The 26538-nt window shown below is 43.4% G+C and overlaps 2 protein-coding genes across 2 annotated transcripts in view; one reads left to right on the top strand and one right to left on the bottom strand.

Moving 5' to 3' along the window:
* Positions 1 to 3778, top strand: part of CCZ1 (CCZ1 homolog, vacuolar protein trafficking and biogenesis associated) — a 37998-nt gene extending 34220 nt beyond the window's left edge. The window contains exons 13-15 of the mRNA XM_060260807.1: positions 1246 to 1404; positions 1590 to 1717; positions 3420 to 3778. Of these exons, the coding sequence (XP_060116790.1) occupies positions 1246 to 1404; positions 1590 to 1717; positions 3420 to 3475 (343 nt within the window). The 3' untranslated portion in view covers positions 3476 to 3778. The remainder of the gene's footprint in view (positions 1 to 1245; positions 1405 to 1589; positions 1718 to 3419) is intronic.
* Positions 3779 to 4783: 1005 nt separating this feature from the next.
* LOC132588532 (radial spoke head 10 homolog B2-like) overlaps positions 4784 to 26538 on the bottom strand; it is a 51180-nt gene continuing 29425 nt past the window's right edge. The window contains exons 14-20 of the mRNA XM_060260947.1: positions 24439 to 24546; positions 24125 to 24301; positions 22997 to 23131; positions 20042 to 20141; positions 19114 to 19248; positions 13492 to 13690; positions 4784 to 4994 (exon numbers count right to left, since the gene is read on the bottom strand). Of these exons, the coding sequence (XP_060116930.1) occupies positions 4784 to 4994; positions 13492 to 13690; positions 19114 to 19248; positions 20042 to 20141; positions 22997 to 23131; positions 24125 to 24301; positions 24439 to 24546 (1065 nt within the window). The remainder of the gene's footprint in view (positions 4995 to 13491; positions 13691 to 19113; positions 19249 to 20041; positions 20142 to 22996; positions 23132 to 24124; positions 24302 to 24438; positions 24547 to 26538) is intronic.

The following is a 26538-nucleotide window of genomic DNA, read 5'->3' as shown; positions in this document are numbered from 1 at the left end:
CTTGGTGTTAATGGAGCTGGTATATATAAGAAGGAATAGGTTGGCCATAAACAGGCTTGAAGGGTGACATTCATTGCAAAAGGAAGCACTGACTTCCAAAGGCCAACGTGCCTTCCAGAGCTTGTGGCAGACAACCACCAGCCAGGGATAACAGATTGTAAAACAATCTTGAGAGCTTTAGAATACCAAAGTCTGCTTCTTGAATGAGGCATTTTCTTTCTAGCGTTTTCTGGTGTTATCTTAACAGACAATCAATCCTTGTGGCAATTTCCCCTGTGTTACTTAGAAGAGCCTCATATCTATTCGTCTTGCAGGTGCCACAGCAGCGTAGAGCTTTTTCCCTTGCCAGATGCAACGCCATGCCCTCTGCCATTCTTTATGGCAGATTTAACAAGACAGCCTACTCAGTCAGATACTGTCTCTGTAAGCAAAAATATGTGGAGTCAGTTACTCATATTCTTCTTTATTGTAATTTGTATACAGATCTTCGTCACAAGTATTTACATCCTCTTTTAGCTAGCATGGCTGATTGTTCTGATGCACTTAAGGTCTATAGTCTTTTGAACGATACTTCATCTAGTGTCATTGAGAAAGTGGCCAAGTTTCTTTATTCTGTTTTAAAGGCACGTTAGAGGATCTCAGAGAAATAGTTTATGTTTATGCTTTTCCTGATGTATATGTTTGCAATCGTTCCATTTTATCTTTTTTTTTAACCAATTTGGTCTGATATATACATCTATTTATTTTATGCCAATAAAGGCTAACTTGACTTGACTAGAAGAGCCACTGGAAACAGGTGTCTGGAGTAGCTGGTCAGGAAGTGGTCCACTATTAGTGGACCACTTCCTGACCATTGTTGGTCCACGGATAGAGTCAGCCCATCACAAAAAGGAATGTAATTTCTCTGAAACCAGGGTCAATTCCAAGGTTAAGCACCACTGAAAACCCTGTTGTAACAAGGGATCATGGAATTGTAGGAGTGATATGATATTGTTTCTGGCTCAACAAGACCTGGGATCTGGTCACTTGCTCTTTATAGTTGCTAATGAAGTAACAATACTCCATAATTAGTAGCTTTATCAGCAGCTGATGTTTTGATAGCTGGCAGGAAAACAACCTTTTACCTTAGTTGGTTTTTAGCATGGTAATGAGCCTCATTACTGACAGTTAATGAACTACCTCTTCTCTGCAACTGCGATTCTCCCCTCCCCGCTTACTATTTCCATTTCCATGCTTACTTTCTAGGTCAGAGAAGGAGCCCCAGTTTAAGTTTATCTATTTCAATCACATGAACCTGGCCGAGAAAAGTACAATCCACATGAGGAGAACATCCAACATCTCACTTGCATCCGTTCACCCAGACTTGATGAAGATTCTTGGAGACATCAACAGTGATTTCACAAGGTGACCTGCATGCTCTTCCTTTCCGGGGAAATGATCAAATTCTACCACACAAGTAAAACTGCTTAATTTGTAAGATTGGGTGAGCTCACTTGCTGCATTCTGAACCCACAATGCCTTTGCCTACGTTTCTTTCTTCCATTGTACGTCATCATAAGATCTGCATCCAGCTAACTATTCTCTTACAGAGTTGATGATGATGAGGAAATCATCGTTAAGGCCATGAGTGATTACTGGATAGTGGGCAAGAAATCTGATCAGCGGGAACTATACGTGATTTTGAATCAGAAAAATGCAAACCTGATTGAAGTGAATGGTAAGGAGCTACTGGAATGACCAAAGCACCAAGTGGGTTTTGTTCCATGAGAAGCTGTTTTTTTAAAAAAAGAACGGTTGTAAAGATTAAACTTCTCAATAAGGATGGCATTTTGCTGTCATCTGACCCAAGGCTATAAGACTAGATTAACACATGCCGAATTTAGGTGTAGACCTTGAGGGTCTTACCATTTTTTGCCAGGCTCTAATAGGTGTGTATGCCACTCTGGGAACCCATTTCTGGTTAATAAAATAAAGAGCTTTGGGGGGGGGGGGGAGCGGGTATTTGTGAATTCCCTGCATTGTGCAGGGGGTTGGACTAGATGACCCTTGAGTTCCCTTCCAATTCTATGATTCTATAAATATTTCAACAAAATGAAGTTAACTAGTAAGTTAACTGGAAACTAGTGAGATGGAGAGACTTGGAACAAACAGGATAAAGTGGAGGAGAGGAGAATGATGTCAGCCACTTTGGATCCCCAGTGGGGAGAAAGTTGAAACGAAATAAAATGAAGTTAAATAAATAAATTTAAGAATGCTTTATAATCGCTCAGAAATATCAAAGGATTAAGATCAGAAATATCAGAGGAGAAGAAGAAGACGGTAGATTTATATCCCGCCCTTCTCTCTGAATCAGAGTCTCAGAGCGGCTTACAATCTCCTTTATTTTCTTCCCCCACAAGTCACCCTGTGAGGTGGGTGGGGCTGAGAGAGCTCTCAAAGCAGCTGCTCTTTCAAGGACAACTCCTGCGAGAGCTACGGCTAACCCAAGGCCATTCCAGCAGCTGCAAGTGGAGGAGTGGGGAATCAAACCCAGTTCTCCCAGATAAGAGTCCGCACACTTAACCACTACACCAAACTGGCTCTTACCACTTTAAACAAGGATGGTTCTCAGATTTCTTAATTCTTTAAGATGAATTATAAGGGCAGTTAAAAATGCAAAACCACTGTGGAGAAGACAACATAAGTAACATCAGCGATAACCTCACTTCACCCTAACATGATTTGTAGTGCCTGGTGAAGTGTTTGTTAAAAACGGTAATTACAGGGGAAAACCAGCTGTATTTAGGTGGTGAGTTCTCATTGCTAATTTAAATAGGAATGTTGGTCACAATGCAGTGTAAACATGCCTCCGCTCATCTGTGGAAAACAGCTCCCAAGGTGGAACCAGGCCTGACAGCGGCATCAGCTGTGATCCCTGGCTGAGAGCTGATACTGACACCCATAGTGTTTGCTCGCCAGTTCAGGCAGAAAGGTGTTCCTGTGATGCCGTGCAGGGGTCAGACTGTTTTCTTGGATGTACTTTGAGAGTAGTACTTATAGCTGTCAAGAGAATATTCTGGAATGGTTTGAAAACTATGGCCAAAGTGTAGCTTAAAATTGGAATAATGTCTACTGGAAGGCTTATTGTAGTCCTTTTAAAAATAATAAATCTCTTCTTTAGACTTAAGTAACGACAGCAGCACAGTTGCCTAACGCTTGAAAATTATCAGCAGTAGAAGTTAATACGTGCTTACCACCATAACTAATTTGCAGTGATGGGGTTCCTCTTTTATCACTGGGTATTTAGTACTTCAGAACCACAAAACAACTTTTCCCTCTTTCCCAAAACTATTTTGCAGCGGTGGGGTTCCTCTTTTATCACTGGCTATTTAATACTTCAGAACCACAAAACAACTTTTCCCTCTTTCTCTTTTTTGCAGAAGAAGTAAAGAAACTCTGTGCAACACAGTTCAACAACATCTTCTTCTTAGATTGATCTGCTGAGGACCAACACTTCCAAAAGGTGGCTTGAAAATGTCCCAAAAAGCATTTTTTGTTTACGCTGACAGGTTTATTAGTCATATGATTGACTGGAACAATGACAATAGTAAAGCAATACTTGCTTTGTAAGAATCTAATTTCTACCAAAAAACTGTAGAAGTCTCTGATTGTACAATTTTTAGATTTTAAAAGTATTTATGTGCAAATGTATTAAAACCATATGAATTAAACGCATCATTCAGTTTCTCTGATATTTATGTGAATATTTTACTGAACAATAAAATTGGTCATTATTACAGTTTTAAGGGTCTTTTCCTTTCATTCTCTATGCCTGAGAAAAGGAAGGCCTAGTGAGCCCTCCATCCCAGGGGGCCACATGGCAGATATGCAGAGTTTGTCTTGGTGGGTCACAGATAGCACAAACCTGCAGCAACCTAGTCCAAGGCTACATATGTTGATTTGGGGAGGAAGGGAAGATTGGATAATCTTTCCTTATGGCAGGAAGGTTAAATTTTGTGATCCTAAAACCTGGATAGCCCAGCCTCATCAGATCTCAGAAGCTAAGCAAGGTTGGCCCTGGTTAGTATGTGGATGGGAGACTGCCAAGGAATTCCAGGACCAATACTCAGCGACAGGCGATGGCAAACCACCTCCTCTGAGTATCTCTACAGGTCCCTGTAACTTGACGGCACTTTCCACTACAACCAAGACAGGAAGAACATGAGTGTAAGCAGAGTATCCCACAGCAGTGGTTACTGTCCTTCACCATTTCAGATTCTTTTATACACATTTACCAGCAAAATTTTTTATTCTGTCCAGATTACCCACTGAAAGCCTTGCCCAGATTTCTTGGCTGTCATTTCCCACTCCAGCTATGAAATCTAGAAACTTCACATTAAAGCAGAAGGATATCTGATTAGAGTACCTAAGGAGTTTATTTTAGTTTGATACATATAAATTAGTTATTTTGAAGGTACATGGCCCCCAAGATTGATGCAGTGTTGCTAAAACCCAAGATTGCCCGGTTTTAAGTATTTAAAAGGAAAAAGACTGGTCTCATTTGTACATATTTTACTTGCAAGTCAATGTGAAACTCCTGTTCTTTTGTCTGAACTTCAAAACTTGAGGCTTTAGGTTACTTGTAGATCCACGAGATAATTTAACTCTTTGTTCAAAGGCTCCTGAAGCAGCTTCTATGCTCACACGTTCATAAAAATAATTTATTGTCGATGCATGGTATGAAGCACACCATACTGCATCACTGAGATTCTTAAAGAGGACTTCTGACAGATGTGCCGCTCCATTACTTTTTCTTTTTCTTCCCTGATGTAGTGGCTTTGCTACTTGGCGGGATCTGAGGCAAAATGGGAGATTCTTCCTTTGGCGGAGACAGCAGCTGGACTGAGCCCTCCTCTGCTTCTCTGTTCATGCTTTCTTCAAGTTCCAAGGCGGCCTTTTCTGCTGCAGCTTCTTCTAGCTTTTTGGCCTCTTCTGCTTCCCACAAAGCAAGAAGACTGTGAGGAAATAAAAAGGCAGGAGGAAAAACAGTTAAAAATACATTCAACCGCCAGTTTATTTGACTAAAGAAAAAAAAGCATGACAAAATGCAGTTATGTCAGTCACAAAGCCAATGAAACCTTAAACAATCAGCCACACCATCTTGGGGGGGGTGTGGAGAATCTTTAGCATGACAGAACCAAAGGTATCTATTCACACACAAAAAACTGTCAAGGGCTCAGAGAGTACATTTGCACCCTGCTTTTTCTCTGGGGAACTCAAGACTCTGTACAGAGATTCTCCAAGTAGTTCCAGTTACTCTGCGCTCAGAGCTCACTGTATCCAATATAGAAGTTAACAGTTCTGTAAACTCTCTTTTATATGCATCATCTGATAATGGGAATTTTGATTTTTGAAAGCCTATACCCCCAAAAATCTTGTTGGTCTCTATGGTCTTGACAGCCACCAGACTTGAATCTACCTGTTCTGCAGATACAGAAAGTCACAGTGAAAGACATTTCCCTGCTTTCCAAAACAGCAGATCTTCCTGCAATTAAAAAACTTCCTTTAACTGTAGCTGCAACAGCTAAGCAAAGACCAAGAGTTTGCAATTTCTTGCAGTGTGAATTACTGAATGAAAGGGAAAGAAACCCTTTAAGTCTATCCTAAAATCTCCATTTCCTAATTTCAATCCCGCTGTGTTTCATGCATTACCCAAGGTGTATTACCCAAGACCGGCACTTGCTTCAATAGCGTCCTTATCTGCTCCTGGGAGATTTAGTTTTGCATGAAAAGTTTCTCAACAAGAAGGTTGAGACCAATCCCCAATGTTGCCACAATTCTAGTCACTTCTGTGCCATTTCCACAACATTTACCCAAATGTAAAACAATCCCTGCTTAAAAAAAAAAAGAAGCTCTACAAAGGTTTTTTAAAATTTCTGTATATACTCATAACTTGTAGGTGAATGCAGGACAATTCTCTCTTTTTCTTGATTGCACTCCTGAGGGGGAAAAAATCAGTCTTCCTTTTCAGTAAATAGAGTAGCACATTGAAGTGTGCTCTTGTACTGGGACATACCTGTACATTTTTGTACCTGATTTGGCCTTGTGATGAAGGGAAAAACTAATAAGGGTGTAGTTGACATAAGCAGTTACAATGAGCTTGTGTCAGGGAGCACTGCAGGTTCTATTATACAGAAGATGCATATGCAAGAAAGAGTGCTAAACACAGGAAGTGGCTTTGTGCCTGGTGGGACTGCTGGCCGATTTAGCTCAGTGCTATCTTCTCCAACTGGCAGTAGCTCTTGGGCAGAGATAGGTCTTCCCAAGCATCTACCAACCCAGAGTCTTTCAATGATGATGGGACGCAGACTGAAACTAGGGACACCTTCATGCAAAGCAAGTGCTCTAAGCCCCGAAATACAGTTAGGTCTCAGGTAATGCTTGCTAACTTTTATTTAAAGAGCAGGATTTGAGTTCAGTAGCACCATAAAGACCAACAAGATTTCCAGGGGATAAGTTTTGGAGAGTCAAAACTCCCTTCAGCAGATACCAAAAGTTTTTGCCCTGGAAACCTTGTTGGTCTCTAAGGTCTGGTTTATGCCCTGGAAACCTAGTTGGTCCTGGACTCTATCTTGCTCTTTTACTGCAGACCAAAATGGCTGCCGATCTAAAACTGGGGTGGGGTGGGGGGTTACTCAAAACATTGGCTGGACTTGGAGCCTGTTTTAAAGCCCTTACTACTAAGAAGAATAGTTCAGAATGAGGAAACATGGAAAAAGAGATGGCACAGACAAAAAAAAAAATCTCAAAAAAACCAAACGCTCTAGAACAGCTGCAACGACTACTAAGCATCCTCCTAACCTAACTGAAATGCCATTCCAAATCATTCATCAAACGCGTCATGATGGCTTTGAAAACCATGTTGCAAAAGTGCAGTTTGTTGGAGCCAGATTTCAAAAGTGTTAGACGCCCTGCATGACAATGCATTGAGGGATTGCACTGGTTCATGAATAATGCTCAAGCCAGTTTAAAGGTAAAGGCAGTCCCCTGTGCAAGGACCAGTCATTTCTGACTCTGGGGTGATGTCGTATCACGACGTTTTCATGGCAGACTTTTTTTTTATGGGGTGGTTTGCCATTGCCTTCCCCAGTCATCTTCACTTTTCCCCCAGCAAGCTGGGTACTCGGAAGGATGGAAGGCTGAGGATGGAAGGTGGAATGAGGAGAATCAGTGGGACACGGTGATTCCTGGATATAAATTATATTGGAAGGATAGGGAGGGAAGGGTTGGAGGTGGGGTGGTTCTGCATGTCAGAGAGGGTATACAGTCCAGTAAGATTGAGAAGGTCAGAGAATTAGATTCCCTTCTAGAAATGCTTTGGGTCGAAATAGTGGGCCCAAAAGGAAGTTTAACGTGTTATCGCGCACCGGATCAAAAGATAGAGGATGATTCTAAAATGCTGAAAGAATTAAAGATAGCGGCTAAACATAAAAACTGTCATAATAGGTGATTTTAACTACCCGCAGATTGATTGGGTCAATATGTGTTCTGGTCGGGAGAAAAAGCTTGAGTTTCTAGACACTTTCAATGACTGAGTAGATGGTCACAGAACTTACCACGATGGGGCGATCCTAGACCTGGTCCTAAGTAATGCCCAAGAGAGGTGTAAAAGTGATTGCATCGCTTTTGGAGCAGTGACCATAATGTTGTTGATTTCTCCATTTGTATAAATATGGAGTTGCCCAAAAAGACCAACACAACCACTTTTAACTTTAAAAGGGGTACATTCTCTCAGATGAGGAGGCATGTGAAGAGGAAACTGAAAGGAAAGGTAAATACGGTCAAAACCCTTGGGGAAACTTGGTGGCTATTTAAAACGACAATCCTAGAAGCTCAGATAAAATATATACCACAAGTCAGGAAAGGCACAAATAGGTATTTTAAAAAGCCTGCATGATTAACAAAGTGATGGAAGCTGTAAAAGGTAAGAAGGTTTCCTTTAAGCAGTGGAAAGCTAGTCCAAGTGAGGTTAATAAAAGGGAACACAGGCTGTGGCAAATCAAATGCAAGTCTGTGATCAGACAGGCAAAAAGGGACTATGAGGAGCATATTGCAAAAAACATAAAGACCAACAATAAACATTTCTTCAAATACATTAGAAACAGGAAACCAGCCAGGGAGACAGTGGGGCACTTGGAGGACCAAGTGGTAAAAGAATTACTGACGGATGATAGGGAAATGGCTGAGAAGCTGGATGCATTTTTTGCCTCTGTCTTCACTGTGGAAGATGAGAAGTGTTTGCCAACTCCAGAACCGCTGATTGTGGGAGGGGTGTTGAAAGATCTGAGTCAGATTGAGGTGACAAGAGAGGAGGTCCTACAACTGATAGACAAATTAAAAACTGATAAGTCACTAGGCCCGGATGGCATACATCCAAGAGTTCTGAAAGAACTCAAAGGTGAAATTTTGGATCTCCTGACAAAAATATGTAATCTTTCATTGAGATCTGCCTCTGTTCCTGAGGACTGGAAGGTAGCAACTGTCACCCCCATCTTTAAAAAGGGTTCCAGAGGAGATCCAGGAATTACAGGTCAGTCAGTCTGACTTCAATACCAGGAAAGTTGGTGAAAGCCATGTTCCCTCTAAGCTGAGTTAGCGTGAGCTAGCTCACAGATTTTTGGCTTCCAGCTCACACATTTTTCTTAGCTCACGAAGGATGACTCCAGAGCATAATAATTTATGCAGTCGCTCACAACTTGAATGCCAGTAACTCACAACTTTAACACCAGTAGATCACAAAGTAGAATTTTTGCTCACAAGGCTCCGCAGCTTAGAGCGAACATTGGTGGAAACTGTTATCCAAGAGAGAATTAGTAGGCACATCGATGAACAAAAGTTATTGAGGAAGACTCAGCATGGGTTCTGTAAGGGAAGATCTTGTCTCACTAACCTGTTAGGATTCTTTGAGGGGGTGAACAAATAATGCGGACAAAGGGGACCCAATAGATGTTGTTTACCTTGACTTACAGAAAGCTTTTGATAAAGTTCCTTATCAAAGGCTCCTTAGTAAGCTCAAGAGTCATGGAGTAAAAGGACAAGTCCTCTTGTGGATCAAAAACTGTCTAATTAATAAGAAACAGAGAGTGAGTATAAATGGGCAATTTTCGAAGTGGAGGATGGTAAGCAGTGGGATACCGCAGGGCTCAGTACTGGATCCGATGCTTTTTAACTTGTTCGTTGATGATTTGGAGTTGGGAGTAAGCAGTGAAGTGGCTAAGTTTGCGGATGACACTCAATTGTTTAGGGTGGTGAGAACCAGAGAAGATTGTGAGGCACTCCAAAGGGATTTGTCAAGGCTGGGTGAGTGGGCATCTATGTGGCAAATAAGGTTCAATGTGGCCAAGTGCAAAGTAATACACATTGGGGCAAAAATCCTAACTATAAATACAAGTTGTTGGGGTGTGAACTGGCAGAGGCTGACCAAGAGAGAGATCTTGGGGCCGTGGTAGAAAACTCACTGAAAATGTCAAGACAGTGTGTGATTGCAATAAAAAAGGCCAATGCCATGCTGGGAATTATTAGGAAGGGAAATGAAAACAAATCAGCCAGTATCATAACGCCCCTGTATAAATCAAAGGTGCGGTCTCATTTGGAGTACTGTGTACAATTCTGGTCACCACACCTCGAAAAAGATATTATAGCATTGGAAAAAATGATTCAAGGGTTGGAATACTTTCCCTATGAAGAAAGGTTAAAACGCTTGGGGCTCTTTAGCTTGGAGAAACGTCAACTGAGGGGTAACATGATAGAGGTTTACAAGATTATTCATGGGATAGAGAAGGTAGAGAAGTACTTTTCTCCCTTTCTCACAATATGATAATGTGTGGACATTCAATGAAATTGTTGAGCAGTCAGATTAGAACTAATAAAAGGAAGTACTTCTTCACCCAAAGGTTGATTAACGCATGGAATTCACTGCCACAGGAGGTGGTGGTGGCTATAAGCATAGACAGCTTCAAGAGGGGATTGGATAAACATATGGAGCAGAAGTCCATAAGTGGACTATTGCACCCTTCTTAAATCTTCGTTCGCGAAGCCAAGCCGAGAGAGAGAGAGAGATTGTTTGAACTCTATGTCTGGGGCAGTGCTCTCTGTCTGGGACAGTGATGCTCTGTATTCTTGGTGCTTGGGGGGCACAGTGGGAGGGCTTCTAGTAGTCCTGGCCCCACTGCAGGACCTCCTGATGGCACTTGGGTTTTTTGGCCACTGTGTGACACAGAGTGTTGGACAGGATGGGCCACTGGCCTGATCCAACATGGCTTCTCTTATGTTCTTCTGTGACACAGAGTGTTGGACAGGATGGGCCACTGGCCTGATCCAACATGGCTTCTCTTATGTTCTTATGAGTCAACCTTGAGCCGGCTACCTGAACCCAGCTTCCTCTGGGATCGAACTCAGGTCATGAGCAGAGCTTAGGACTGCAGTACTGCAGCTTTACCATTCTGCCCCACGGGGCTGCCTTCAAGCCAGTTTATCTTAGAAGAGAACAAAGCTAAAAGTTTATCTTAGAAGAGAACAGAGCCTCCTGCAGCCCGCCGCATTGCGGCGTGGCTGCAGGGGAAATTCCCCCCCCCCCCGAGGGAGAGCGGACATTTCGGCGCGGTTTCGAGCGCATCTGGAGGGGGCGGGGCTTTAGCGGTTGTCTGAAAGCCTCCGTGCCCCGTCTTCTCAGTCCTCTCTTTGAGCTTGGCCCTCCCGCCCGCCCTGTTTGTTATGTAGGCAATTGCTGGTCGCCTCTTTTGTGAAGGGGCCAGGTAGAAATTTTTTACTCCCCAGCTGTTTGGCTGGTGACTGGGGGGTGTTTTTTGCCTACCCTGCATAGCTTATCAGTGGATTGAGGAATTGGTTTCGGGTTGGTGCCTTTGTATAGATTGGTCACTTTTTAGGGCAGGTTTTACGGGTTTTATGGCACCATGCGGCCTGGGGAGGACCAGTTAGCCTCCCCCTTTTGGGGAGTTAGGGGTCTGGCAGGATCAACCTTTGGGTGTGGCCCGAGGTGTGTGAATGCAGACCGTCCTGGAGACTCGATTGGATGGGTGCCTTTCGCTAAGACTCGTGTCTGGTGTTTGGGCCCTCCAGTGCGAGCCTCCCTGCTGGGCCTGCCTGGCGGGAGCTGTGGTACACAGCTCCGGCTGGGGGGCCGGGTCTCTCGCCCGCTGAAAAAGGCAGGGGAGCGGTCTGAGGAGACCCCTGGCCCTGACCTGGCCGCAGTTCGGTTGCCCTTGCCGTTTCTGTGTTATTTAATAAAGTGGCCCATAGTTTCACCAATCTAATTATGTCTGTCTCTTTATTCCGACTTGGGGGGGCAACAAAGTTTTCCAGTGGCAGCTTCAATAAAGTTTAATTCTTGTATAAGCTTTGTTGGTCTTAAAAGTGCCACTGGACTCAAATCTCATTCTTCAGAAGCGATCTTCAGAACAACATAACTACCCACCTATATCTATCTTCTTAGAAGAGAACATCTCCTCATGAAGGGAACTTAAGACTCTCCAAAGCGTCTCTTGAAAATCTTGTTGGTTTCTAAGATGCTACTGGACTTGAACCTAGCTCTTGGAAACGAGGCATTTGTATAGGAACAAGAAAATATACCCTGCAAGAGGCATGGAAGGAAATGGTATGTTGCTGAAATACTCATTCACTCCAGAGTGTTGGATCTGCTGGAACATGGCCCATTAACATGCCACCAAAGATAACACTGGCCAGATCAAGCCATGTGTGAGCAGCCCAAAATGTGGCTGCACAACACAGAAATGGCTGGAAGAGATTTCAAGGGTCATCTAGTCTAACCCCCTGCACAAAACAGGAAATTCACAGCCACCCCCCTTCCCCAGGTACCCCTGCTTACACCAGAGTGTCTACCGAGTAACACTCAGATATACTTCCACTATATGAAGATAGGTGAAGCTTTATTGATATATTATCAGGACTTCTCCTTCTGGGAGGCATTACTAGGAATAAAGACACCTAAGACTATCACCCCTAAATAGCCCCAAGCAGGGCTGGCGCCAGACTTTCTAGCACTCTAGGTTATGCCCTCGCACTGGGCAGACCTGGGAAGGCGAGGGTGGGGTGGCACACGCTGCCATGCCACCCTGCTGCTCTTGACTTCCTGGGTCTGCGCAGGTCACAATGTTGTTGATTTCACCATTTGTATAAATAGGGAACTGCCCCAAAAGACACACAACCACTTTTAACTTTTAAAGGGGTAACTTCTCTGAGATCAGGCGCCATGTGAAAAGGAAACTGAAAGGAAAGGTAAAAAGGGTGAAATGAGTGTTAAGAACATAAGAGAAGCCATGTTGGATCAGGCCAATGGCCCATCCAGTCCAACACTCTGTATCACACAGTGGCCAATATATGTGTGTGTGTATACACACACACACATATATATATATACTGTGACTAACAGCCAGTGATGGACTGCTCCATATTTTTATCCAATCCCCTCTTAAAGCTGGCTATGCTTGTAGCCGCCGCCACCTCTGGGAGTGAATTCCACATGTTAATCACCCTTTGGGTGAAGAAGTACTTCCTTTTATCTGTTTTAGCCTGACTGCTCAGCAATTTCATTGAATGCCCACGAGTTCTTGTATTGTGAGAAAAGAAGAAAAGGACTTCTTTCTCTACTTTCTCCATCCCATGCATAATGTTGTTAACCTCTATCATGTCACCCCGCAGTCGACGTTTCTCCAAGCTAAAGAGCCCCAAGCGTTTTAACCTTTCTTCATAGGGAAAATCTTTAATCATTCTAGTTGCCCTTTTTTGGACTTTCTCCAATGCTATAATATCCTTTTTGAGGTGCGGTGACCAGAATTGTACAGAGTATTTCAAATGAGACCGCACCATCGATTTATACAGGGGCATTATGATACTGGCTGATTTGTTTTCAATTCCCTTCCTAATAATTCCCAGCATGGTGTTGGCCTTTTTTATTGCAATCGCACACTGTCTTGACATTTTCAGTGAGTTATCTACCACGACCCCAAGATCTCTCTCTTGGTCAGTCTCTGCCAGTTCACACCCCATCAACTTGTATTTGTAGCTGGGATTCTTGGCCCCAATGTGCATTACTTTGCCCTTGGCCACATTGAACCTCATCTGCCACGTTAGTTTTGTTTTTCCAAAACAGCTGGGGAGCATTAACCGAGGTTGCTGTGTGAGAGAACTGTGTGAGATTGCTGTGTGAGTGCTTGAAACCTGCTGAAGGAGGGATTCTGGTTGCTTCATTAGGAAGAACTTTGTGACAGAGCAGTTCCTCAGTGGAACAGGCTTCCTCAGGGTGTGGTGGGCTCTCCTTCCTTTTAAACATAGGCTAGATGGCCATCTGACAGCAATGAAGATCCTGTGAATTTAGGGGAAGGTATTTGTGAACATCCTGCATTGTGCAGCAGGTTGGACTAGATGACCCCAGAGGTCCCTTCCAACTCTATGATTCTAAGGCCTGTGACTCACCGAGCTTCCTCTTCCTCCTCTCTGATCCTCCTCTGCACTGCCAGCTCTTCCTCCTGCACCCGGTTGTCCAAAATGGTCTCCTTCACATTTTGCAAGTGCTTGTAGTTAGCAAAAAAATTCCTCACAAAGAAGATGTAAATGCGACTCATCCACAAACTGAGTTGGGTCTTTAGGTCTTCTTTGGCTTTTTCCAGTTTTTCTGTCAAACAAGAACAACTCAAACTTTTTAAAAATAGATTCAGGTGGTAGCTGTGTTGGTCTGAAGCAACAGAACAGAGTTTAAGTCCTGTGGCACCTTTCAAACCCAAAAAGTTTATTTCTAGGTTAAACTTTGTTGGTCTTAAAGGTGCCACAAGACTACAGAGTTCCAGACCTGTGAGATTTCAAAGGGATTTAACAGTCCACTTAACATTCTGCAAATATTGCAGGGGGAAGGCGAGAATGTTATATTCCATATTTTTTCCTTCAGGCGACTAATGTAGAATTCCTTTTTCTCTGTTCTGCTGCTGCCCTCTCGTGAGTGCAGTCTCACAGTTCAAGGCTATTAATGGCACACTTCACACTCTACTGTCAATCACACCTTGAAACATTTTTGTCCCATCCTGTGCCATTGTTTTGTATTAACGTTCAGCCTGAATAAGACTTCTGAGGATCTTAAAAGGTTAAGTTTTTGGGACAGAGAAAAGGAAGAAGATATTGGATTTATATCCCGCCCTCCATTCCGAAGAGTCTCAGAGCGGCTCACAATCTCCTTTACATTCCTCCTCCACAACAGACACCCTGTGAGGTGGATGGGGCTGAGAGGGCTCTCACAGCAGCTGCCCTTTCAAGGACAGAGACTCAGAGGCTCACAATCTCCTTTACCTTTCTCCCCCACAACAGACACCCTGTGAGGTGGGTGGGACTGAGAGAGCTCTCACAGCAGCTGCCCTTTCAAGGACAGAGTCTCAGAGTGGCTCACAATCTCCTTTACCTTCCTCCCCCACAACGGACACCCTGTGAGGTGGGTGGGACTGAGAGGGCTCTCACAGCAGCTGCCCTTTCAAGGACAACTTCTGCCAGAGCTATGGCTGACCCAAGGCCATTCCAGCACGTGCAAGTGGAGGAGTGGGGAATCGAACCCAGTTCTCCCAGATAAGAGTCCGCTCACTTAACCACTACACCAAACCGGCTCTCCAAAAAAGTACTACTGCATGCATGTTCCCCCCCCTCCCCCCCCAAAAAATATGCGGATCTCATAGCACCTTAAAGACTGGTGGTGGAAAGTGTAAAGTTGCAGCCAACACACCATCAACCCATGGGGTTTTCAAGGCAAGAGTGGTGGTTCAGAGGCGGTTTGCCATTGCCTGCCTCTGCGTAGCGACCCTAGACTTCCTTAGCGATCTAGCCAAGTACTGACAAGGGCCAATCCTGCTCAACTTCTGAGATCAGGCTAGCGTGGGCCATCCAGGTCAGGGCACCTTGAAGATTTTATTCCAGAATGAGCTATTAGAGACTACTTATTTATTTATTTTATCATATTTATATCCCGCCCTCCCTGACGGGCTCAGGGCGGCTAACCACAGTTAAAAATAGCATACAACATAACATTTACAATCAACAGGAAATCCAGGATATGCACCGCTATTTACTAGTTGTTATTTGGTGCTTTATCTGCTATTATTTCTAGTTATTGTTTAGCACTCTACCAAACTAGAGTCCACTTCTTAAGAGGCATCTCCCTCAGAGGAAAATGTCATCTTCTGATACAAGCACTTGAAGAGAAAGACAGAGTGCAGTAGGTGGCAAGCTCCATCTTCAAAGATGACAGGTTGCATAAATAAAAGGAGTAAGAAACAGATCCAAGTGGGCAGCCGTGTCGCTCTGAAGCAGTAGAACAAAGTAGGAGTCGATTTCACCTTTAAGACCAATAAAATTTTATTCAGAATGTAAGCTTTTGTGTGCTCCAAGCACACTTCATCAGACGAGGAATCAGGTACAATGAGCAGGGCTACATATAGTTGGTAGGCAGTGGTTTAGAATGCAAAATGGTACAAATTTAAGACCCAATGATAGAACAGTAAAATTAACAATTTGAGAAAACCTTTGATCTGGGTAGCATGAGCATGCGAAAGCAATAAAACAGTAATATGTCAAAATGTGAGAATGTCTGTCAATCACTCTGTTACATAAGTCTGGGTCAAAAAAGAGGGCATTACTTTCTCAGAGGTTTTTCCCATCTAACTAATTTACCTTTTAACATGTAACACACATATAGTTTGCCATTAGAAGAAAAATACATTAAAATATAGATCCAAGTAGTCAGCCGTGTTGGTCTGAAGTAGTAGAACAAAATAGGAGTCAAGTTGCACCTTTAAGGCCAACTTAGTTTTATTCAGAACGTAAGCTTTCATGTGCTCTCTAAGCACACTTCATCAGACAAGGAATCCGGTACCGGATTCCTTGTCTGATGAAGTGTGCTTAGAGAGCACATGAAAGCTTACATTCTGAATAAAACTAAGTTGGCCTTAAAGGTGCAACAAAGAATCAAGATAAAGATAAACATTACATCTTTAGTTTGATCAGAAAGTTCCTTCTACAGACTGTTTTGGAATCTTTTCCATACCACAGGAGAAAGACCTCTACTACTCTCTCTTTCTATGAAATGTCTGGGATCTGCCAACAAGAAAGAGAAAACAACTCCAGGTTCACGTACAAACTTATTGCATCAATAAGTTGCAAAACCCACAAGATTTTTTTCAGTGCATCCAAAGACTTGCACATAGAATTCTCAATGGGCAAATGGGACAGAAAGTCTCCAGTAAGATTTCAAGATGGCACTAAACTCCAAAAGGCTCAAGGCCTTTTGGGGGATTGTTATTGCTATTTAGTCTTCTATTAAAAATATTTGTATGATTTTGTTTCGATACATTTTTAGTTATTTGGTCACTTCAGTTGCGCTGTCTTGATTCTGTGAATTAGGCAGATCATGAGAAGGAGGGCAGTAAGGGTTGCATCAGTGTTTCATTCTTGTGGCCCTTTCTTACATACCTGGAAAAAGGAAAGGTTCCCTGTGCAAGCATCAGTCATTTCCGACTCTGGGGTAACTTTGCTTTCACGTTTTCACGGCAGACTTTTTTACGGGGTGGTTTGCCATTGCCTTCCCCAGTCATCTACACTAGGGGTGTGTGTCAAGCCCAGCTATTTCAGTATAAAATGATTGAACTAATATCAAACCTGAGCTCTGGTTTTCCTCCATTCCCTGCACCCCCTCTCCACGTACATCTGGCCAAGGATGTTTACATAACGGTAACTGGCTTGCTATGTCTAAAGCACAAACTCCCCTGCATTCACAGGCCCTTATCACTTCTCGGGTTGGTGATAGAATGTTTTTGTAGAATAAAGGAAATTTACTGCTGTACCCTTTGAACCCTATATTTGAATAGAGCACTTCTTTGTAACGGTTTTTGATACCCTATATAGCATCTTGTAACCTTTGATATCTCAGTCTTTTCAAGTACCATGTTCTGTGAGCACCTTGGAGTTTCCAAATAAAGTAGTTTATTTGAAACAAAACAAAGGTCTTCATTATTGAAAATATCAGGACTTGACATTATGCAAAAGAAAAAAAATTGGAAAAAATCGAATTTGAGGGTATTCAGGGCTAAAAAATATGGGAGGCCATATATCTTCTAATAGCAGATTCGGGAGTCGAATCTGATTCGGGAGATATACAGCTATTCCCGAATATACGGCCCCATTATGGGCCATTGAAATCAATGGCAAAATAGGGTATAATGAAGTGTGGCTGGGGGACAGGGGGTTTGAGAGAGGCTCCAAATTTTCTGGGAAGCTCCAGGAGGCTCTCTCCTACAGAACCCCATGTTTCAAAAGGATTAGACCAAGGGGTCCAATTCTGTGGGCGCCCAAACAGGGTGCCCCTATCTCTCCATTATTCTCTATGAGCCATTGAAGTCAATGGCAAAATAGGGTACATAAGAACATAAGATAAGCCATGTTGGATCCGGCCAATGGCCCATCCAGTCCAACACTCTGTGTCACACAGTGGCCAATATTTGTGTGTGTATACACACACACACACACACACATATATATATATATATATATATATATATATATATATATATATATATATATATATATATATATATATATATATATATATATACACACACACACACATACACACACTGTGGCTAATAGCCACTGATGGTATAATGAAGTGTGGCTGGGGGGGCCTTGAATGCACTACTGCCATGCAGCAGAGCAGGACTTCCTGCATGTCAAACATCTGCCCACTGAACCACAGCCCCACAGAAAAAATACCTGTGTGGAATCCCTCAACACTCCACTTGTTGTTTTTCACTGAAACTGGGACACTTGGGTTTTAAAAGAAGCTGATGAAGGTTCTCCTTGAGCCGCCTTGTTTTTTCATCAGCTTCTTTCTGGGTGCCTCTTTGGGTGCTCCTAGAATGGGAACCCCTGGTCCAAACTTTTTGAAAAGTGGGGGCTATGTAGGGAAGAGGCCCTTGCAGCTCCCCTGCAAAATTGGGACCTCTACCGCAAAGCCTTGCCCCCCCCCCAGCCACACTTCATTATACCCTATTTTGCCATTGACTTCAATGGCTCATAGGGAAAAATGGAGAGATAGGGGCACCATCTTTGGGCACCCACAGAATTGGACCCGTTGGTCCAATCCTTTTGAAACATGGGGGTTCTGTAGGAAAGAGTCTCCTGAAGCTTCCCAGAAAATTTGGAGCCTCTACCTCAAACCCCCTGCCCTCCCAGCTGCACTTCATTATTCCCTATTTTGTCATTGATTTCAATGGCCCATAGAATATAATAGGGCCAAATGGCAGCGGCAATTTGCGACTGCAGTATATGGCTCTCAAATCAGATTAGAGAATCTGATTCGGCCCTATACTGCTTTAAAACAGCCGAATCAGCTGTTTTTCAGGGGTCTATTTGGTTTGGTTGAACCGAATGCACACCCCTAGTCTACACTTTCCCCCAGCAAGCTGAGTACTCATTTGACTGACCTCAGAAGGATGGAAGGCTGAGTCAACCTCGAGACGGCTACCTGAAAACCCAGCTTCCACCAGGGATCGAACTCAGGTCGTGAGCAGAGCTTAGAAATTGCAGTACTGCAGCTTTAACACTCTGTGCCACGGGGCTCTTTTCTTACACGCCTAGGGAAATGCTGATTGCCACTTTGGGGTCAGTCAGAAATTTTTCTCCAGACCAGATTGGCAAGGGATCCTGGAGGATTTTGTCATCTTCTGGGCATGGAGCAGGGGTCACTGGGATTGTATGTGTGGGGAGGAGATATTTGTGAATTTCCTGCACTGTGCAGGGGGTTGGACTACATGCCCCTTGAGGCCCCTTCCATTGCTATAATTCTATGATCCTGCAGTTCTCTAATAGGATAATTGCTTTCTTCCAGTTGAAGTGCACTTCTCCTTCCTTTGCAGAATGGATCCACAGGATCAAGCCAAATGTCTGCTGTGAAACATGCACATCAGCTTGAAAAAAACAACGTTGTTTAAACATGTCCAAGAGGGCACGATGGCCTGCAGTGATGAACCAGAGACCATCCCCGCCCTTGCAGTCAAATTCTCTTACCAGCCAATTCTTTTAGGGGTGTGCTGAGAAGGGGGCCATGCTCCTCTTCCAAGTCCAGCAGAGTCTGAGCTCCCCTTTCCTCTTTGTCATCTGCAGGCATCACATCAGAGATAAAGGTGACATTCAGAGTTGCACCTAAAAGGGAAAGGAGGGGAATGACAAAGCCAATGAACTGGTGCCAAAACTCATTTTCATTTAACGATCTAAAATAAAAGTTGATGTGAGGATGGCAGCAGCAGGGCATTCTCTCCCCCAGTACATCAGGTTTTGGAATTCCTGGAGTTTCTGGAGCAGAGACTGGATAAGGCAGAGCTTGGGGAAGGAAGGGAGTTCAGCAACAATGTCCACCCTCCAAAATCCCCATAGCCTAGAGATCAGCTATAATGCTGTGAGATCTCCAGGACCCATTTAAAAAATGATAACTCTGGCTGGAACCACCTGTTCATGACTTGAGGGTCAGAAGCAGGGTTTGATGACATACCAGCACGCTTTTCTGATCTAGATGCATATTGAGCCACACACTCCCTGCATGGGCAAGTTCTTGATCACACCAGCAGAAGCTGGAAAACGATATGAGGGTTCCTGACTCTGTGTTTGGCCCCTAAACCCAAGCTCGATTTCAGGCTGTATCTAGTCCATTTTCGTCTTGCCTTTCCTCAAAAGGAGCTCCAGTGCTGGATCAGCTGTAATGCTGTGAGATCTCCGGGACCCATTTAAAAAATGATAACTCTAGCTGGAACCACCTGTTCCTGACTTGAGGGTCGGAAGCAGTGCTGGATTACTAAATAGGCCAACTAGGCGCCAGCCTAGAGGCCCCGACACCTTTAAAGGGCCCCCGCCATGAACCCTGCCGATTTTTGCAACCACCACACAAGCCTTTAGCAACAACAGGCACAAAGTTACAGAAGTGAGAAGATTCGACACTCACCAGCATGGCTTCCTTGCAGAGACCCTGCTCTCTCTTTCTGGGAGGATTTTGAACCACGCCGAGACGTTTTCTCATCTTTTTCATCGTCCTTGGTTTTTCCCTTCCATGGAAACAGAATTGGAAAACTGTATGAATTGGGGGAAAGCTGTAAAATTGTATGAATTGGGGATACACCAATTACCTGTTACATCACAGGTGGTGGTTGTTAAAGCACACTGACCCAAAAAGTGTCTGTGGGGAGCCCAACTCAGGCCTGAAAGGCCAGGAAACAGCATGTTGAGCACCTCTTCCCTGAAGTCCCGCTCTGAACCAGGCCCACACATGCCTGAGAATTATGTGTCAAAAATCACTCAGAGCTCTGTATACAGAACCTCACAGCATGTATCTAGTTTGACAGGGCTCGGGGCAGACTGAGCCAAGTAGCAACGTTGACGTAGGCTGTGAGCTCTGCCCTCAAATATTGCTCCTTGGATGAGGGGCTGTGGCTCATGGTAGAGCATCTGCTTTGCAGGCTGAATGTCCCAGGTTTAATCCCTGGCATCTCCAGTTCAAAAGGATCAGGTGGAGGGTGATGTGAAAGACCTCTGCTTGAGACCACAGAGAGCCACTGCTAGTCAGCATGGGCAGAATCGGCCTCAACAGACCAGTGGTTTGATTCACTATAAGACAGGTAGTCACCGCACCTCAAAAAGGATATTATAGCATTAGAAAAAGTGCAGAAAAAGGCAACTAGAATGATTAAAGGTTTGGAACACTTTCCCTATGAGGAAAGGTTAAAACGCTTGGGGCTCTTTAGCTTGGAGAAACGTCGACTGCGGGGTGACATGATAGAGGTTTACAAGATTATGCGTGGGATGGAGAAAGTAGAGAAAGAAGTACTTTTCTCCCTTTCTCACAATACAAGAACTTGCGGGCATTCAATGAAATTGCTGAGCAGTCAGGTTAGAACGGATAAAAGGAAGTCTTTCTTCACCCAAAGGGTGATTAACATGTGGAATTCACTGCCACAGGAGGTGGTGGCGGCTACAAGCATAGCCAGCTTCAAGAGGGGATTGGATAAAAATATGGAGCAGAGGTCCATCAGTGGCTATTAGCCACAGTATGTGTATATGTGTGTGTGTGTGTGTGTGTGTGTGTGTGTGTGTGTATATATATATATATATACACACACACACACACACACATATTGACCACTGTGTGACACAAAGTGTTGGACTGGATGGACCATTGGCCTGATCCAACATGGCTTCTCTTATGTTCTTATGACAGCTTCAGCCTATTGATTCTACTGTAAACTCTGAACCGTGAGTCTGTGTAAGAAGTCATTGAAATCAGGTTGCAGTTTGATAGCCTGATAACTGAAGAAGACCAGTATTGAAACATCTTGAAATCTAGAGGGGATGTCTTATGAAGGCTGTAAGGGTTTCCTTGTCTTTCCACTTGACAGAATTTCAGAACTTTTCATGGACCGTATTATGAACTTTATTTATTGAAGGAAGGAATTGTTGAAAGTTATTAATCCCTCTATTGGAAACTGTGGAAGCAATTGATTTGTAATGAATTGTAATTTCTTTGGAGGAAAGGTATGATGACATTGTACACGCTGGTTTAAATTATATAAGGATTTAAGCATATGTATTATTATTGTTGTTTTCAGCAGTACTGTTTGCAGCAGTACTTGTTTGCTGAAATCTTTTCTTCTGAGGGCTTTTTTTTGTAGCAGGAACTCCTTTGCATATTAGGCCAATCCTCCTGGAGTTTACAGTAGGCCCTGTACTAAGAGCCCTGTAAGATCTTGGAGGATTGGCTACATCAGGGGGTGTGGCCTAATATGCAAAGGAGTTCCCGCTATGAAAAAAGTCCTGATTTTTGCTACAAAATGGCCTTAGGCAAATGATGCTCTGAGCCTCAGCCCCTCTATCCGCAATACAAGGTCAATCATTCTGATCTGCCCTGTTGTAAGGACTGGCACAACAATATATCTGAAATGCTTTGTACACTGAAAGTGCTCTACAAACACAATTTTAAATACTTTGCAGAGCAACCTCTAAAAAGTGGAAAATGCACATATATATCCAGTGATGGGTATTGAGACAAACTGTTATTGTTTTTAATTCTTCCCTTCTTGTAAGGATGGCTTAGGTTATTTCTCCCTCATCCTCAGAACAACTCTGTCAGGCAGGTTAGGGTGAGACACAGCAACTGGCCCAAGGTCACCTGATAAGCTTTGCTGGCAGAGATGGGGATTTGAATTCAGGTCACACCAATCCTTGTCTGACATGCAAACCACTGTGTCATACCGGCTTCCCATGGCAGGCTCTGTGGCCCTTCCAAACCTAACTTTAAACACCACTCAGGGAAAAAAATGAGTGTAGTTCTTTCCTGCCCTTTATGTTGAAGAGTATTAGAAATAGATTGTTAAAAAAATGGTGTAACTATATTGGGGAAATGACAGTAATTTCTAATTTTTAACATTGTTTTCCAGCATTTTCTTGCATTTTGCTATCTCAATAATGATTTTTATTATATTTCGTAAACCACATTGGAACTTCTTGAGCTGAAAGATGGACTATAAATAAGCTGTAAAAAATCTGCACACTTCAGGGGTTGATGTTAAGTTGGAAGTGACTTGATGGCACACACACTTCAGAGGCTGGATCCATAGATTTTGTTCCGCTAATGAAGAGTCTTAATCCAGCAACAGGAGGGCTTCCTTTGGAGGAAGGCACCACTATTAGCCAAACAGATCTTTTGAATACATTTCTCCACAACAAAGATGCATTAAGATTAAAGCTGTTGCCCCATCCATGACAGAGGATCTGAATCCATATCTCCCCAGATCCAAGTCTCTCTGGACTACAGTAACAAGATTATTCAGAAACAGCTGAATCCAAGAGTTTGCTTTTCTTTGTCACTGCCTTACAGGGAAGAGATGGCAGAAAGGAATTCACCAACCTTGGTCTTGGTCTTTGAAGCATCAACAAAATGCACAATCCTGCTTGCAGAAGACTTGGTACTAACACAGCAAACAGCCGTGTCCCCAGTTTCATTGCTTGCTTCAGCGCTGCTTGTACTTCTGGTCTGAAATGACTGAGAAGGGTAGGGAAAAAGATAAGATAGTATTCAGAGATATACTACTCCAGACATGGAAGTTCCATTTAGCAGTCAATAGACCTAGCCTCCATGTTTAAACCTATCCTTCATCTGCATTAGTGGTCCCCAGTACATCTAGTGACTGAGTTCCGCAAGTTAGTATTGTGTTACATGAAAAAACGGAGTGTCTTTTATCAAAGATTTCAGGTTTTCACGGCTGGTAACATCATTAGGGTTTGTAGAATCTTTCGGGATCAAGTGCCGTGTTCTACTGGAGAAAGTTTTCCTTCCAGACGTTTCGTTCTCAGCTGCGGAGAACATCCTCAGTGGCGTTGCAGCCGGAGCAGGCGCTCAGACCTTCTTGGCTGCTGTGCATTGAGTGGGGCCAGGGCTGCTGGAGAGCTGCTATTTGTAGGCTGGAGGGGGTGTGATGAAAGGGCAATTGGTTTGTGGATGTGCCCATTGTTTGGTGGGGCTTCCTGGAAGGGTAGTGATAAGGAAACTGGAGTGTCTTTTGTCTGTCCTGCTGCCTCAAAGTTAATTTCCATTAGATTTGCCGCCATCTGAAAGGTTGACCAAAAGTGATGTCTGTACAGAAAGTGGAAAGGCAAAGGGAAGATTTCAACACCCCTTGCCTGCCTAATTTGTTTGGTCTTCCATCAGTCCTCGGTTCCTATCTCTGCTTCACTGGGATGGACCTACATCCCAGTCAGAGTCAGGTTTACCTTTTTCTTTTTTGCCATCAAGTCACAGCTGACTTATGACAAAACTGTGAGGTTTTCCAGACAAGATGTGTTCAGAGGTGGCTTGCCATTGCCTACTTCCGTGTAGTAAGTCCAGTATTCCTTAGCGATCTCCCATCCAAATATTAACCCTGCTTTGCTTCTGAGATCTGATGAGATCGAGCTATCTAGGTCAGGGCCAGGTCTAGTCTAGCTGCTTCAAAAATTTGTCCCTAAACACTAACACAGCTGACTACAGAGAGTTTACCTGACGAGAAGACAACTCCTGAGTCGGCGGAGAAATCTTGACTCCTTCAGAGATGTCACTCGGTTGGCCACTACTTTCCAGCTGGCTGACCCATTCTGCTTGCTGCTTCAACATTTCATCAGTGACGTACAGCAAGGCACAATCGAGGAGGGCTTCGAAAAACTCCAGAAAAACCAGCTGGAATAAAAAGCAAGATGGTGCTTTAAAGGGAAGCCCCCAGCAAACTAGTGTGCTGCACTGACGGTTCTTGCTACAGCCACAGCAACTTATAGCAACGGCAGTGGTTCTGTGTTTTGCTTATTAAACAAACATACCTCTTTCTCTAAATTAGTGTCCTCTCCATCCCGAACGCAGGGACTGTCTTTCGCCAGGATGTCTACAATTTTGGTGGCAGTTAACTGCTTGCTTACAAGTCTTAAATCCTGGAGATTTGAAATGTATATCTTGATAGCATTAGGCCATACAGACACATGTAATTTTGCATTATCCATATTTTTCTTCCCCCAGTTGAAACAAACAGGTTAGAGGTCTTAAGGCACTTATTTTAGGACTTTAGTTCATGTTGTGTTTCAGGTGACCACAATTTTCTTCCATGTTTTTATACCATCATGTGTCTAATTTTAAACCTGGCCTCAGAGGATTTAACAAAAAATTCATACATTGGGACAAGATATGGAAAGCAGGAAGTTTCTAGGAGTTTGCAGAAAAATCCCAAAACTTAAACAAACAAACAAAAAGGATTTAACACGAACAGCCGGCACTGGTCATCGTTAACAAGGCCAATTCAACCTTTACCACTCATCCATAACATTCACCTTTCAGTGAACATCCATCATGTTTGAAAAGTGGTCTATAAAGAAAAAAACAGCATGCAGCTAATTATGTCCCTCATTCAGCTTATTATTGTTATGGTCCATGGCAAGCATAGATCAAAACAAACTAATTTCCATAAAATACAGAAAGCGCGCAGCCATTTGTGTGGGGATATTGTAGTATCTTTTCGGGGCCCTGACCTAGATAGTGCAGGCTAACCCAGTTTCATCAGATCACAGAAGCTAAATAGGGTCAGTCCTGATTAGTACTTGGATGGGAGATCCCCAAGGAAATCCAGGCTTCCAATGCAGAGGAGGGCAATGGCTAACCCACTTTGAACACCTCTTGCCTTGAAAACCCTACAAGGTCACCATAAGTTAGCTGGGACTTGACAGTAAAAAAAACCCTCTTCTTCGGGTATGTCTACTTACAGTGATACTTAATTGCCCATGATATGAACCAGCCAAGCTCAGATATTCATCCCAAAGTCTTAAACCAGGGGTGGCCAAACTGCAGCTCGGGAGCCAAGTGTGGCTCTTTCACACATATTGTGTGGCTCTCAACTCTAACCCCACCGCCCTGTCAGCCAGCTTGAAGAAGGCATTTCTCTCTTTAAATCACTTCTCCAAGCCAAGACAGCCAGTGGCTTGGAGCATGCATTTAAAGTTTAAGTTGCTTTCTTTCCACCTCTCCCTCCCTCCCCATCTTCCCTCCTTCCCTCCTTCTCTCAAACATCTGACATTCATGCCTTGTGGCTCTCAAACATCTGACATTTATTCTATGTGGCTCTCAGGGATCATTTTGTAGAAAAACAGGTAGTGGAGCTCATCCAGGGATTGTTATGCAGTTATATATACTATTCAATAGACAAGGAGGTGGAACTCTCAGAAGGAGGAGGTGGAACTCTCAGAAAGGTTCAGGAGCTGTGCTCCTGTGAGCTCCCACTGAATCTGAGGCCTGGTGGCTCTTATATTAAGCTAGTTTGGCCACCCCTGTCCTAAACAGTCAGATTGCAAGTCCATGAATTTAATGCTACCTTTAGGAAGGCATGTTAGGCAGTCCTATTGCAATGAGCATTTGGTGGAAGGTGAATTTTGTAAACAGTGTTGTTTGGCAAGGGAATGATATCATGGAATCATAGAGTTGGAAGGGACCTCCAGGGTCATCTAGTCCAACCCCCTGCACAATGCAGGAAACCCACAAATACCTACCCCAAATTCACAATTTGTAATAGTTTGTAATGCCTGGAATAACACTCCCTATGTTTGTTATGTTAGTTAAGTTTAAAAAATTCAATAAAATTAAATTGGAGGGGGGGGGCGAGAAAAAAAAAGTGTAAGGTGAATTTTTCCAGCAGATTTCATTGCAGGTTGGCAAGATCCTGTGTGGTGCAACAGTTGTTTTAAATTGGGATGCTTTTTATAATTGGTAAATGGTGCATTTTAATCTATTTAACTTCATTAACTGTACTGCTATCTATATCCTTCAACGCAGTTCCTGCATTGTTCACCGCCTTCATTCTCAAGGCGATATGGTGGGACAGAAACATTTTACTAAAAAAAATTCCAATATTCAGCAGCCATCCTCTTGCTGGAGGGAAA

The sequence above is a fragment of the Heteronotia binoei genome, chromosome 20, assembly GCF_032191835.1.
Source record: "Heteronotia binoei isolate CCM8104 ecotype False Entrance Well chromosome 20, APGP_CSIRO_Hbin_v1, whole genome shotgun sequence".
NCBI classification, from domain to species: Eukaryota; Metazoa; Chordata; class Lepidosauria; order Squamata; family Gekkonidae; genus Heteronotia; species Heteronotia binoei.
Note: the sequence above shows the minus strand (reverse complement) of the source record. Positions and strands in the feature narration are given on the sequence as shown.